Source organism: Ictidomys tridecemlineatus, chromosome 2, assembly GCF_052094955.1.
Source record: "Ictidomys tridecemlineatus isolate mIctTri1 chromosome 2, mIctTri1.hap1, whole genome shotgun sequence".
NCBI classification, from domain to species: Eukaryota; Metazoa; Chordata; class Mammalia; order Rodentia; family Sciuridae; genus Ictidomys; species Ictidomys tridecemlineatus.
The window spans coordinates 29,026,009-29,041,698 of record NC_135478.1 but is presented as its reverse complement, the minus strand read 5'-3'; the positions used below and the strand labels follow the sequence as shown (position 1 = coordinate 29,041,698).

Below are 15,690 nucleotides of genomic sequence, written 5' to 3'. Positions count from 1 at the left end.
TTCTAGATTGAGGGGTTCTGGAAAAGCTTCTGCTAATGGGAGGCCTTGCTGGCCTTGTGTGTGAACTTAGAATGACTTTTCATTTTTCCTGGCAGGAAGCCTGTAAGTGGATTTGTTCTTGTTACCATGATAGAAGGTGATTGATAGAGTGGAGGCAGGCAGAGCTTGAGGGCCACTTACTGGTGTTGCCCCTCGGGTACTCTTTGAAAGGAGATTAGCTACCCTCATTCCTATGGTCCTGCATTAAAGTTGTTTTTTTGTTTTTTTTTTTAATGAAAAATAGATCCTCTGGCAGTTATTGCGTCTAACCATTGTGTCATACAGATAAGGAGATCAAGATCCAAGGAGTGAATGACTGGAGGGAGGGTGGCAAATATTGGCACAGTTGGAGTCAACATAGGTTTCGAGAACCGTAGTCCTGTGTTCTCTGGTTACTATGTACAACTTGACTTTTCTGATTCGTATCTAAGGACTGTAAATAAAATGAAGCCCTCCTCCATCAGAACGTGCCAAGCAAAATGATGACCATGTGTTGCTCTTATTGTGCAAATAGGAGTTCTCTTGGGTTTTCTTATGATGAAAGTAGTCGTATTCATTCTGTCTCGTACAACAGATAGGTAGAGAGAAGAAAGTTGAAATCCCTCTGCTTCAGTCTTCTGAGTAGCTGGAATTACATATGTGTACCATTGGACCTGGCAGTACCTAATCATTTTTGTACACAAAACCATGAGGTCATTTAACTTACTGAAAAATAAAAATAGAAACTTTAAAAGCACTCCCTATGTGGATAAAATGAAAAGAAAGTTCAAGGGGGTTGTGCATAATCATTTTATACTAAAGCATCTTACTACCTTCAGCACATCTTTCACCTCTGAGCTATGTTAATCTTTTAATCAGAAAAGAACATATTCTTTTTTAAAATTTTTTTTAGTTATAGAATATCTTTATTTTGTTTATTTTTATGTGGTGCTGAGGATCGAACCCAGAGGCAAGTGCTCTACCGCTGAGCCACAACCCCAGGCCCAGAACATATTCTTTTTTTGTTTTAATTAACTTTATATAAATGGCATTTGTTTTGACAGTAAATATTATCAAAAGACAAAATGACAACAAATTTAGTTATAGGTCTAATTGGCTTTCTTTTGTGATTCATGAATATGGGCAGCCTCCATTCCACAAAATACCATGACAGATTCCAGAGGCAGGACAATGCGTTTTATAGGTCAAAAAAATAAATAAAAATAAACAGATCAACAGAGAGAAACATGATTGGTTAACATCAGGTGACTTCAGGTTTCTTGTTTTATAAGAGTCAAAGCAGAGGCCAGGTATGATGGCACATGCCTGTAATCCCAACGGCTTGGGAGGCTGAGGCAGGAGGATCACAGGTTCAAAGCCAGCCTTAGCAACTTAATGAGGCTAAGCAACTTAGTGAGACCCTGTCTCAAAATTTAAAAAATTAAAAAATGTAAAAAGGGCTGGGGATGTGGTTCAATGGTTAAATGCCTCTGGGTTCAATCCCTGGTTACCACCCCCCACCCCAGAAAAAAGTTAAAGCCGAGAAATCTCCTGTTTTCAGGGGGGAAACTTTTTTGTTTCAGTTTGATGAAGTGGCATTTAGCATGAGTGACTCTGTTTTGGTTTGCTCTGGTATTTGGGGACCTAGTGCAGGAGATCAATCCAAAACCATGGCCTCTCCTGACTGGTAGATTTGTACACAACAGAGCATTTCCATTCACCCCAGACAATACCATGTGTAGTCCCCACTGCCACACTTCCCGCCAGGCACCACTAATCTGCTTTTATACACTATAGTTTTACATTTTCTAGAATTTTTATAAATGGAGTCATACAGTATTTATTCTTCTATGTCTGTCTTCTTTTCGTGGGGTGTAAATTATAAGAAGTACTAATACAGAGAAGTACAAAACTCAAAGTGTGTAGCCGCTTTATCAGGACGCAGATGAAACTTATAAAAGAGACGCAAAATAATAGTAGCTGAGCAAGGTAGAAGGTTTTCTTTCTTTCTTAATATAAACATCTAGAATTCACATGACCAGCTCTCTCCATAGAATCCTAAGGGACCCAGGCTCTTTCAGCCTCCCTGGCATATGGCCTTTGTCTTCATGTTCTAAAAGGGTGACTCTGTTACTCTGGAAGAAGAGAATAGATTGGGATAAACCAGCCAACTGTGCCATGGATTCGTGGGTTCCTCCTTGTGGCTCTTCTGTGGTTCTGACTGTGGGGCATGGAGGTTGCTCCAGGGCACTGGCCATGACGCACCGTGCTTGGCCTTGTGCCTGGTCTCCAGTCAGGGCCCGTGTAGACCCAGCCAGGCCTTTGTGTGAATGAGCAAAATCTGCACAGTTCAACAGCGTGGCTGCTAGCCTATGTGGAGATTTAGGTTTAGATTCAAATTAAGTAATAATTCTTTCCACAGAAAGCAATTTATTTGTTGCTTTTAGAACAAATAAAGATGCTGTCGTAGCTTTTCTTTTTTTATTTTTTTGGTGAAGAAAGTGCTTTTGGCAAGGCATATGGATGCATACCTGTATTCTCAGCTACTGAGGAAACTGAGGCTGGAGACCAATCCGGGGAACTTAGCAAGACCCTGTTGTGAAATAAAATTTTAACAAGTGATTAAGATGCACTTGCCTAGTGATAAATAGTGGTGGAGCGTTTACCAAGCAAAGCCCTGGGTTTGATCCCTAGCCCTGCAAAAAAAAAAAAAAAAAAAAGAGTTTTAGAACTTTTCTAAAATATTATTTTGTCAGCTGAGGAAGTAAGCATTCGGTATAGAAAACTACCCAGAGGCGAGTTCCTGGGCTGGATGGCAGGGGTCACAGCGGTGTGGTCAGTGGTCCCTCTGGCCCGGGTACTGCCTTGCAGCAGGGCTTTTGTGGTGGCTGACATGCTGTCAGGTGTGCCTTCCTTGCCTTGGAGTTCCCCGTCTAGCACCTACTCTGGACTCCTTTTCACCACCACCTGCTTGGCAGTTCTGTACGGGACCTTCTCATTAGTGACCCTGGACTCCTGGCCTCATCTCCATCCTCCCCTGGCCTCCATCTCCATTCAGCTCCTCGGGCAGAAAGGGTGAAGGCCCAGAAACAGGCAGCGGTAGAACCTTCTGCTTTGGTGCTGTGGGGGGGGGGGGAGGTCCTGCACCATGTTACCATGTGAAGGGCTTCACCATGTGAAGCCCTTCTGCGTGACCTGGGTTGTCATCAGCTACAACTCCTCTGAATTCTCAGGGTACAGTGACAAGACAGCTTGATGGAGCTCCAGGTGCAGGTGCTTGGCAGGAATTTGAACATCCTGTCCGCATTACAGAGCTGTTCACGGCAGAGTGTGCATATGAGCACCACAGGACCTGTTCTGAGGCGATGCCATGGCCCATGTCTCCCAAACATAGGTCTCATGCCCCACCGAGCATGGAAGGCCTGATGTTGATAGCCAACCCCATAGCGTTCCTTCTCTGGGAGGTGATCTCTACTCAGCCCAGGAGCTGCAGCTGATGAGGTGCCCTGGAACTTCTCCAGCCACCTTAGCCTGGGCACAAGTCCTCCGTGAGTTGCGACTGTATCTCTGGCCTTCCTTCTTGTGGGGGGTGCACTGCACTCAGGACTCCAACAGCGGCTCACCATTCTCATTCCTCCACTTAAAAGTTTTCAAACTTAAAAATTCAGTTTGTGTCACAGTAGCCACATGGCAAAGGCTCAGTGGCCCCGCGTGGCTAGTGGTGACTGTATTGGGTAGAGCAGATATAAAACGTGATGTCATTGCTGAAACTTCTCTTGGACACTGCTTCTCTAGCTAAGGCAGTTTCATCTCAGGATGCTTGCCTTGGCCCTGGCTAAGCATGGGGCTAACGTTGGCCTTCCTTGACACCTTGGCCTGGCTGCCTTATACAGGGCCCAACCTGCAAGCAACTTGCGTTTAGTAAAAGCCTACACTCTGCTGGTGGGGTCCTCTGAGGTCAAGTGCTTCAGGAGCTAGCCTCAGGAAGAATCAGATGGATTGTTGGACTTACAGAAAATAGTGGATACTGATCCGGCTTTCCGTGGGGTGATTCTTCCTAGGTGGGAGAGTGTCTGCAAAGCTGCAGGCATCTGACCAGCTCTCTGGTTTTCCATTTTTTTTTGTGGGATGATGGCCATGGAAGAGGGCCCAGGGCCTGTCCAACCTACCCCAATTTAGAATTGCAAAAACTGCACTTCAAGGTGAATGATTGCCCGAGTTCTGCCATAACCCAGGAAACAGAGACGGGCTTAAGCACATCTGTCTTCTGAAAGTCCTGGTATTTTTAGCTGCCGATAGTTTAAAGCAGATTTAAATGCACAGTGGGTAATGATAACTTTCACAGCTGAGCGATCTTGGAGGACATCTGCTCTCATGCTATTCAAACACCCGCTCTCACTGGTTCAGTGTGTTTATTTTTCTTGTGATAAGTGGTGGAGGGAGAGGGCAAAGATTTCAAGAGGCCTCATAAAGCAATTAAAGTGGGTGGGAGCCCAGGTCCTTCCCTTGATGGGAAGGTTAGTTATCTAGTGGAATCTTCTAGGTGGTCCGGACCCATGTGCCCTGTGGTGAAGGGGTCACAGAGGGGCTGCAGGCCTCCAGGTCCCCTCATCTGCTTGTTCTCCTAGTGCGGTTAGACTGGTTGGGCTTAGCGTCTGCCCACACAATGCTGCTTGGAAAGAGCTCTCCCAGTGATAGAGACTCCTGCCAAGTCTTTTCGGTTGAGTGGGCCAGCTCTTCCTGTTAGAGAGTTCTTACCTGAACTCCTAGGTGGCCTCTTTGTTCCTGTCACTCACTGGCCCCTGGGCAGCGTGTCTCCTGTGTCTCCTCCTGATAGCTGCTTGCCATGGGCCTCAGTTGCTTCAGCTCTCACTGAGCATGATAATAGGACCTGTCTTGCAGGACTGTTAGATTTAGAGGGGTTAATAATGTGGGAAGCTCTAACAAGTCAGTAAAGTTAGCAGTTGCCATTCTTTCTGTTTTTCCTGGTCTTTTCTCCCGAGCTGTCCTGAGCAGGGTGTGGGGGCAACTCCCCCTAGACACGGAAGTGCAGAGGGGGAGGAAGGTCTCTCTGACCCTGGAAGGAGGGAGTGTCCCACGCTGTGGAAGCAGTGAGGCAGAGGGGACAGAGTGGACCAGGTCCCTGGAGCGTGCTCTGACTCCTTCTCTTGCCAGGGAGGTATTCTTGGCAAGCTAGGGAGCCTCTCTGAGCCTGGGTTGTGCCAGACAGGAAATGGGAGGGTAGGTACACACTTCAGAGTCATCAGGGAAGTTAAGATGAGACTGCAGGCAAAGGGCTCGGTGCAGGTCGCTGTAGGCACTCCATAAATAATTCCCCTGCCCTCCTGTCTGCAGGAGCCCTGGGTTAGATGAAGTCTCTCCTACCTTCCATTTAGCCCATCAATGTTTTCTAGGGTGGGTTTGTCAGGTATCTGGGACAGAATGGGTTCCAGTGATTGGGAGGTGGTGCAGGAAGCATCTAAGAATAGTTTCTGTGGTCTAACCACTAGGCTAACTACCCTATCCTAAGCCTCAGCCCATTGCCTTGATAACCTATCTATCCACACTGGCCTTGGAGCTTCTGCTGTGAGTGCCCCTGCCTGTCCTGGTGTCACCTCATTGCTTCAGTGTTCTCCCACTGCCTGCAGCCCCGGGGTAGGCTACAAGTGCTTCAGTTCTCCCCATTTTTCACCTCATCACTCAGAATCGATGGGTCACGTGTTTTAAGAAAATGTTATTTTTACCAGGCCCAGTGGTACACACCTGTAAATCCCAGTAATTTCAGAGGCTGAGGCAAAAGCATTGCAAGTTCGAGGCCAGCCTCAGCAACTTAGCGAGGTCCCAAGGAACTTTTAGCAAGACCCTATCCCAAAATAGAAAGGGCCAGGGATGTAGTTCAAGGATAAAGCACCCCCCTGGCTTCAATCCCCAAATAAAAAAAAAAAAAGTATTCTTTTTTAATAAAATATAGGTTCTTTGAAGGAAAAAAAGCACACGTTTTTATTTATTTCCCTTTAGTTAGCAACTTGCTTTCTTAGTTTTTGTTTCCGGTTGATTTGTTTTGTCTGTAGTACTGGGTGACCATACTGAGCCATATCCCCAACCCTTTGCATTTTGAGATAGGGTCTCGATAAATTGCTGCGGCTGACCTCAAACTTACAGTTCTCTTGCTTTAGCCTCCTGAGTAGCAGTGATTGCAGACCGCACCACTGAACGCCCAGCTTGCCTTATATTTTAAGATCTCCTAAGGCACAAATACCTAAATAATCATGAGGAATTACTGAGAAACACGAGTGTAGTTAGATAGAGTGAAAAATGCTTGTCTTTTCCTGGCAAGGAAAAAGGAAGTAGGAAAGTGGATGGGGCCGGGAGCCAGGGAGTGAGACTTTGCACATGCGGTATTTTTCCTGTGTTGTCAAGGGTTGGCAAACATTTTCCATAAGGGCCAGATAGAAGATGTCTAAGCGTTGTGGACCTTGGACTCTGGGGCTCTGTCGTGACTTCACATGTGCTCTGGCAGCACATACAACCACAGGCAGTGTGTGGATGAGGGGGGTGACTGTGTTGCCTGGGGATCAGTGTTTGCAAACACTAGCAGTTAGGGCTGGGGTCATAGCTCTGTGGCAGAGTGTTTGCCTTGCATATGCGAGGCACTGGGTTGGATCCTCAGCACCACAAAAAAAAAAAAAAAAAATTGGAAAACTTAAAACAAAAACAAAACACTAGCAGTTGGCTCTTAGGTTGCCAACCCCCAAACCAGATTATCAACTTTGGAAGAGGAGGGCTCGTGTCTGATTTGTCCTGTGTCTGTCAGGCATGCAGAGATCGAATGTTACATGAGTCTTTGTTTAGAGATTATTAAATGAAACAAAACACCGAAACTCCAGCTGCACTTATGTGGACCTGGTCGATTTCCATACCATACCAAGAGAATTCCTGTGTGTAGCTACCAAAGGGTGCGTACCACAGTGTGTGTCCCTAGTGGCAACACTTGTAATGGCCCCAAGCTGCAACTTACTCCAGTGCCCACTGACAGAAGAAAGAATAAATTACAGTACTCTCAGACAATGGAATGTGATGCAACAATTAAAATAAGTACGCTATGTGTAAAAATATGAATGAATTTCACAACCGTGGTGTGGAATTGAGACAATGAATCCAGATGTACAAGACTGGATTCCATATGATTCCATTCATAGAATAGTTTTAAACTTATTTATTTTTTTATTGGTACCAAGGGGGGCTTAACCACTGAGCCACATCCCAGCCCTTTTTTAAACATTTTGAGACCGAGTCTGGATAAGTTGCTTAGGGCCTTGCTAAGTTGCTAAGGCTGGCTCTGAACTTGGGCTCCTCCTGCCTCAGCCTCCCCAGCCACTGGGGTTACCGGTGTTCACTACTATACCCAGCTCATAGAATAGTTAAAGACAGGTAACAGGAGTCAATGCTGTGAGAGGTGAGAGTGGAGGAGAGCTGGCAGAGGGCTCTCTCTGTGGCTCAGGTTGCACTGATTCTGGATCAGGGTCTGGCTAGATGGTGTGTTCAGTTTGTGAAAATTCATCAAATTATCCACGTAGGATTTGTACACTTTTCTGTGTGTGATAATTGGACAAAGCATTCAGTTTTAATAAAAAGAACTCAAAAGGCCAAGTAGTTTGTCAAACAGACTTTAAGCACAGACTGCTCTCAACCATTCTGATTTCTGCCTGATGGATACGACTGCACTGCGCTTCGTCCCCACCTGTGGGCTCCTTGTCCTGTAAGTGGGATATAGAGGCTGCTGTTTCCTCCTTCACCCTCCCCTCACCCTTTGTGCAGGAGAAGCAGGGCTGAGCATTTTGAGGTGGATCCAGTGTCTCCACTGTCCCCCTCTGCGGCCTCATCTGCAGGGATGTTCTAACAGCAGCCTGGCTTTGTTGTGTCCTTTGCAGAACATTGTGGCCGTGGGAGCTGGGTTCTGCGATGGCCTCCTCTGTGGAGACAACACCAAAGCCGCCGTCATCCGCCTCGGTCTCATGGAAATGATTGCTTTCGCCAGGATCTTCTGCAAGGGCCAGGTGTCCACAGCCACCTTCCTGGAGAGCTGCGGGGTGGCCGACCTGATAACCACCTGCTATGGAGGGCGGAACCGCAGGGTGGCAGAGGCATTCGCCAGAACCGGGAAGGTAGCCCCTCCATGCCCTCCCACTCCCACTGGTCCCCCGCACCACCCTGCAGAAAGCAGTGTCAGCACCTGCTGCATTCTGTGTGCCCTGGCTGCTGTCACTTGACACCTGTAGCCAAGAGAGTCTCTCTGGGCTTATGGCAGGGGATGATAACTCTCCTCCCCACTCTCCTCTTGAAATCAATTCTCTCTAGTCTTTGCCATAGTTTTTTTTTTTTTTTTTAATCTTTTGCTTTTAAGACCATTGAAGAATTGGAGAAGGAGATGCTGAATGGGCAGAAGCTCCAAGGACCTCAGACTTCTGCTGAAGTATATCGCATCCTCAAACAGAAGGGACTCATGGATAAGTAAGTCTCCCATGGTCTGTGACACTAGCTCTCATGACAGCCAGCCCCTGGCAGATGAGCCCATTTAACAAGTGAACCCAGGACTGTACTGGATTAGTTAGTCCTTTGTGTGGGGGCAGGAAACACCTACCTGCCCCCAAAATGAGTGTTTGCACAAAACCAACTCAACTTCCATGAGACCTCAATTCTATAAGGCATAGGACAGAAGAGGAAGGTTTAGATTCTGGTTTGTCCTGCAGGGTGATCAGAAAGAACTGCCTGCCGTAAGTTTTAAATTTTTCAACAATGATTACTTGTTTTAAAAAAATAAAAAGATATTTGGTTGTAGTGGTGCATGCCTGTAATCCCAGCAGCTCAGGAATTGAACTCACAATCCTCCTGAGGCTGGAGGATTGTGAGTTCAAAGCCAGCCTCAGCAATTTAGGGAGGCCCTAAGCAACTCAGTAAGACCCTGTCTCTAACTAAAATATTAAAAAGGGATGGAGATGGCTCAGTGGTTAAGCCATTTGTACTGGGTTCAATCCCCAGTACAAAAGAAAAAAAAACTATATATATAGATACAGATCAATATAATCATGGGATATAGATAGACAAAGATAGATACAGTCATATGAATAAAATATCAAAGAATTCAGAAAAAAGGGAAGGACAAGTTGTCCCAGCATTGTGCCACCAGGAAGGACCCATGTGAAAGTGCATGCACAGCCTTGCAGTGTCCTTGTCTTGTGACTGGTTGCCTGCTTCCCTCCTCCCCTCCCCTCCCCTTCCAGCCAGACCTGTGTTAAGGTTGGGCTAGGGTCAGCTGATTGGCCACCTGACCGAGGGAGGAAGTCCTGCAGCACATAAGCTGCTCAGCCTCCCCAGGACCACTGCCTGGCCCCACTGGCCATACAGCCCTTTATCTCGCTGAGTTCCTGTGCTTCCCTGTAATTATGACACCAACTACACCACTTTATTCATCAGGTAACTCACCTGATTCTTACAATAGGCCTATGTCTCCAGCTCCATTTTACAGATGAGCAAACTGAGTCAGGGTTTGTGAAACTTGCCCAGAGTCCATAGGCTATAGAGTCAGATTTGACAAAAGTTTACCTGACTCCAAAAAATAGCGTAGGCTTCCATACCTTCCAAAACCTACAGTCATGACTCTCATAAGGACCTGTGATGCCCCAGGACTGTTTGCTCTTCTTAAATTAAATATTGCCATTATAGGATTCTAGCCAGGTAATTTTCAGAATGGCCTTTAAAACTCTATTGATTCTGTTAAGTGTGTGTGCGCGCGCATGCGCATGCACACCCTGAGATAATGTCACCTTTTCTTAAGTAAATAGAACCAGTTTTTCCACAGGATTATTAGGTTGCAACTTTATGCCCTCATCCATTTCACACTTTCACTTATATGTGTTCACATCTTGGAGGAAACAGCAAAATAAATCAAGCTTCCAGCATGAGATCGGGGCTTGGCTAATTGTGAGTCCTCACTTGGATTCTTGCAGGAGTGTTCCAGGCCTGATTTATTTATGGTGATGTGTGGGCAGTCTCATTGTCATCTTGGGATGATCCTTTGGGGAGAAGGGAGAACAATATCTCCTTGCGATTTAAAGTTTATTCTCCAATCTTTTCAAACAGTGACAGGAACTTGGACTCACTCCAGATGTGGGCCAAGATCCTGAGCTACAACTCTTTTCTGTAAATGACCACCATTTACCCCAGGAGGATAACCACGTGAGTTGCTTATCGACAGTACAACCCAGCTTGTTAGGCAGAGAAAAGTCTCATGGTCCTGAGATCTTGTAGCTGTAGTGCAGGGGCTCTGCATTCTTGAGACCAAAGAATAAAGCAATGTGGAAAGTGAGGACTGTGTTTTCCAGAATGGCATATCGATCTGCAGGCCAGTAAGAAGGACAGAAAAACAAATTTGTTCTAGGAGGTAAACCAGATGGCCTAAGCTTGCCTTTCCACATTTCCTCTTACTCAGGTTTCCATTGTTTACTGCCGTGTATCAGATCTGCTACGAAGGCCGACCTGTCTCAGAGATGCTGTCCTGTCTCCAGAGCCATCCAGAGCACATCTAACGGGAATCACATAAGGGACTGGGAAAAGTCCTGCCTCTCCCATCAGTCTTTTGGGTTCTTGTGGAAACCAACACTTGGTAACAAAGAGATTTGCCCGATCATGCTCCCAACACGGACATGTATGAATTGTTACAGGTTCGTTGGCTCAGCTGTACAGGGCAACAACTAAACACACATGTGGGCATGTGTGTTCATTTCTCATTGTGTGGGTGTTTCTACTAATCAATATTATACATCCTTTTTAAAGATCACATTTGAAATTTCCCCACTGTGGTACTCTGTAAGATTGGGACTATCTCAGCTAAATTTTTTAGATGTACTTCATATGTGTTTGAGAGGATGAATTATTTTTTTTTCTCCTTCTTTTGATGATAAATTTAACCAGCATTAAAATGGTTGGTAGGATGAGGAAGGGAATGTGTTCAAAGATCACCGTATTTAACATTTAAACACTATCTCAAACCAGCATAATTAACTTACTTTGATTGTGGGTTGGTGGGTTTTTTTTTTTTTTTAACAATTAGATACTTTCAATTAGATAATCCACTTATGTACTTCCCCTCTTGCTGCAGTTTTCTGAATTTTTAGCCTTCTTTCTCTTCATTGGCTGCCAGAATGTGCTTTTGTAAAGATTTTAGCAGTGGGAGAAGACAGAAAATTCACCGGGATTTTCCTGCCGTGACTGACGTTCTTCTGATTAACAGACACTACCTACTCTGTGCTAGGTGGTGCTTTTTTGCAAACATTTCTTAAGTCCCCCAGATCCTCTGAGAGGGTGCTGCTATTATTCCTCTTGTAAGATGCAGTTGCTATACCTGGTCATCTGGGTGTGTGGGAACAGAGCCAGGAATGGAGTGCGGCACTCTCTACCTGCCAACATGTGGGACCTTTTAAGATACTACTAGGCTTTTCTGGCCTCCAGCTACTTGGTTGTGGCAAGTGTCCCATGCAACCTTTCCTGAGGTCACAGGAGGACATCCTGACACTGAGATGTGTGGGGGTCAGGGTCTTGATGATTGCCACACCAGGTGTGGTCCACGATCGGGTAGTATCTGCTTCACTCTTTGGAATCCAGTTTCCCAGGCCCTGCCCTGGACCCCTGAGTGCTGTCTCTGCTTCAGTACACCTCTGTGTGTTTCTGATGCTCGCTCCAATTTGAGAACCACTCCTTTCAAAAATTTATTTCATCCTGGCCTGTCACACATTGTGTTCCATAGGAAGCAAGCATCCTGGACTCCAGGGGTGGTTCCGAGGGATACAGGAGACCTGGGGGAAGCTGCATACGTCCATCCCTCTTGAAGGTGTAGAATGTATGTTAGTGTCAGGGGAAGCTGTTTGCTTATCCCGGCGAGTCCCAAGCACGTTAGGGTTAGGGAGATGCTTTAGCAGAGGAAACTAGCCAAAGTTTCCAGGGAACACTGTTATAGGCTGAGGTGACTTTAGGCCAGCTCGAGTGGATCCTTTGCTCTCTGCAAGCAATGAGCATGAATAGCTACCTGTGGAATTGTGAGTTCTGAACTTTTGCAGTTCAGGTCAGCCATGAATCTTTTATGGAGCTTTAAGGTGACACTGTCGAGTACAACCAAGTCTACTTGTCAGCCTCGCTGAAACGCACATCATGTGGGATAAGTGCTTTTAATTTTAGAATTAGAATGGAATGACTGTACCCCTCAAAATGAGATTGGTTTCAGAATACCATTCCACTGTTACCTTATATAGCATTCCATAAGTATTAAAAGAACCTATGAATGTCATTTATATATTCATGAATTTTTAGTTACTTTGTGAGATTTTTTTTTTTTTGCCCTACCCCACCCAACCCCAACCCTAGTTTGAGGGGTTATTTTTCCCTTCTTTTGTTCTTCTATAACTGAAATGATTGTAGAATTGATTTCTGTGGGAATTCTAAAAGCTATCTAAAACACTTCTGGGGCCTTTTTCAGCCTCATACACAGAAGTACATGGAAGCGCACACAATGCTACAGGTTTCAGCAGTTTTAATGCCTCTGTTAAATCAATTTTGGGGTCTCCTGATAAATCTTTTTTAAAGTTTGTACATAGGTAACAAAGAGTTACTTTTTAAGATATAAAAAGGGCTGTAAGCTAATTGTGGTGTCTACTAAGTAGGATCATGTGCTGGGAAGATTTGGGATTTTGTGTTTTCCCATCTGCATTCGGCCTCCTCTGGGTTTTGAACCTGAATGTTTTTTTTTTCTTTCCAAATCCCCTCTTACTGGAGCTGGGCATTGTGGCACATGCCTATCATCCCTGCAGCTTGGGAGGCTGAGGCAGGAGAGTCATGAGTTCAAAGCCAGCCTCAGCACTTAGCAAGGCCCTAAGCAACTTAGCAAGACCCTGTCTCTAAATAAAATGTATAAAAAGGGCTGGGGATGTGGCTCAGTGGTTAAGTGCCTCTGGATATACTCCCTGGTACCAAAAAAAAAAAAAAATCCCTTCTTACTGCTCTGAATTCTGCTGACCATACCTCTCGAACATACTTATGATAATCTGCACATTATGGGAAAAGGTAAATTTTATATAAGTTTATGCTCTGCTACTTATAGATATTTATTACTCTACGAGTCATCTATTTTTGTAACCACCTGTGGTCCGTCCTTTATTTTAATTCACACTTCTTACCAATGATGGTGATAGGGAGGGAGACACCGAGATGAGGAAAGTTCATTTGTACTATTTCAGCCAATCTGTGAATGTAAAAACTACCCTGTGGCCTTGCTGTGTCCACCCTGCCTGGTGTGGAACAGATGCCTGTCTTGACCCCCACCCTCGGGATGGAGTGGAGCTCCCTCTCTGGTCCTTTCCTCTCACCCTTTCCTGTGGGGTCGGCCTGCGGAGGGTGTTCTGGGGAGGTGCTAGTGTGCAAAGGGAACTTGAGTATTCCCACTGGTTCTGATCTGCTGCCCATTTACTTACACGTGGACTGTATTTGTTTACAGACGGTAGGTGGATGTATGATTTAAAGCTTGGTTTAATAAACATTTAACCCCTCCAAACTTGTGTTATGGGTTCTGTTATTCTTTTTTTGTCATCAGAGTTCATAGATTTATGTAGGTCAGCTTTTTGCTAAAATCAGAATTTTGCTGCATTATCATTATTCAGAGGCTTCATCTCTGATCTCAGTTTTCATTGCTTGCTGATTTTTGTTTGTTTGGTTGAGGCAGGTTGCCTACACTTGCCTCAAACTTGTGGGCCCGAGTGATTCTCTTGCCTCAATCTCCCAGGTAGCTGGGTTTACTTGTAAACTTGCTGATGTTTTTACATACTTACAATTCTGGGCAGAGACCTTTTAGTTCTGGTTACATAGTGAATGGATGAACTTGAAATTTCATCCTCTCCACCCCAAATACCTAGAAAAACTAGCAAGATGTAACAAGTATCTTCTTTTTTGGGGGGGTGGGGGTGGGGCCGGGAGGTACTGAGGATTGAACTCATGGGCACTCAACCACTGAGCCACATCCCCAGCTCTATTTTTGTATTTTATTTAGAGACAGGATCTCACTGAGTAGCTTGGTGTCTCACTGTTGCTGAGGCTGCCTTTGAACGCACCATCCTCCTGCCTCAGCCTCCTGAGCAACTGAGATTGCAAGCATGCCCCACCGTACCTGGCCAATCTCACAAAAATGTGAGGGAAGTTCAGGAGCCTGAAGCAAATAAGGGCTAATAGAGTCCTGAGGCTTGAGTTGCAGATCTTCTGCTGGCAATGGAATCCTCCAAAGGCCATGCTGCTAGTGAATGGACTAAGAAACACAAACTCTAGACACAAACAAGCTGAGCTTCAGGAGGAGAAAAATGTTTCTGCTGAAAAATTTTAATCAGGAATACAGCACAACAATCATGATTGGGGTTTGAATTTTTAAAACTAGGAAACCATAAGCAAAAAATTGCATAGAAATTAGAACTTGAGTCGTAATCCCAGTAGGTACCTGGCAAAAGCAAGCACAGACCACTGCGGAAATCCACTCCCCATCCAGGCTGCCTGGGTTTTCCATAAATAAAGTCCCCAATAAATTATAAAATAATGACACAGTAATTCTTTGTGAGTGAAAGTCAGTCTATGTTCTAAAATAAAAGACTTAGACTCCTAGGGTTTCAGATAATTTAATAACATCATAGATGCTTTGGAAGGTATTTTTTAAACTAAAGACATAAAGATTTAAAAATATTAATGAAGAAATCAATATTGTTAAAATTTCCCTGCTACTGAAAATGATCTGCAGATTCAATGTAATCCCTATTAAAATACCAATGACATTATTGACAAAACTAGAAAAACAGTCCTAAGATTCATATAGAGCCAGATACCATGGTGTGCATCTGTAATCTCAATGACAGAGTGAAGAGACAACCTATAGAAAAGTATTTTCAAACTATACAAAGGATTGCTATCCAGAAGACGTAAGAAACTCAGAAAACTTGATAGCAAAGAAACATAGCCCAATTGAAAAATGGGCAGTACATCTAAATAGACCTTTTTTCATTGGAAACATACAGATTTTTCCATACAGGTATGAAAAAAACGGTACAACATCACTAATCACAGGAAACATGCAAATTAAACCATGAGATTTCACCTCACTCCAGTAAGAATGGCTGTTATCAAAAAGATAACAAGTGCTGGGGAGGAGGTAGAGAAAATGGAAGCCTTCCATGGTGTTGGGAATGTGAATTAGTTCAGCTATTATGGAAAACAATATGGAGGTTTCTAAAAAATGTAAAATGAATCTAGAGCAATCATCATATAGTTAACTTTTGTGTTTTGAGTTAACTTTTGTGTTTTGTGATCAACCCACCCAACAAGCACAACTTAAAGGTGGAAAAGCTTATCATGGTTTCCGAAGTGTTAGCCTGTAGATGGCCAACTCTATTGTTTTGGGCTCAAAATGAGGCAGGACATCAGTGAGGAAGGGTTGAGTGTCAGAAAGCCACTTAGCTCTTGATGGAGTTAAGAAGCCAATGTGGCCACAGTTGCCACCTCATCAGTCCTTTCAGATTAGGATGCACTGATTAGGTTACAGTTTCTCACAATCCAATTCCTTTCTCTGCATACTCCTGCATTAATGAGTGT

General features: G+C 44.6%; 1 protein-coding gene across 2 annotated transcripts in view; it reads left to right on the top strand.

Annotated features, from left to right (window-relative positions):
* The window catches only part of Gpd1l (glycerol-3-phosphate dehydrogenase 1 like), a 57,834-nt gene extending 44,216 nt beyond the window's left edge, over positions 1-13,618 (top strand). For both annotated transcript variants that reach the window (XM_078038230.1, XM_078038231.1), the window contains exons 6-8: positions 7,950-8,183; positions 8,423-8,529; positions 10,508-13,618. In XM_078038230.1, coding sequence (XP_077894356.1) covers positions 7,950-8,183; positions 8,423-8,529; positions 10,508-10,604 — 438 coding nt within the window. In that variant the 3' untranslated portion in view covers positions 10,605-13,618. The remainder of the gene's footprint in view (positions 1-7,949; positions 8,184-8,422; positions 8,530-10,507) is intronic.
* The last annotated feature ends 2,072 nt before the right edge of the window (positions 13,619-15,690 follow it).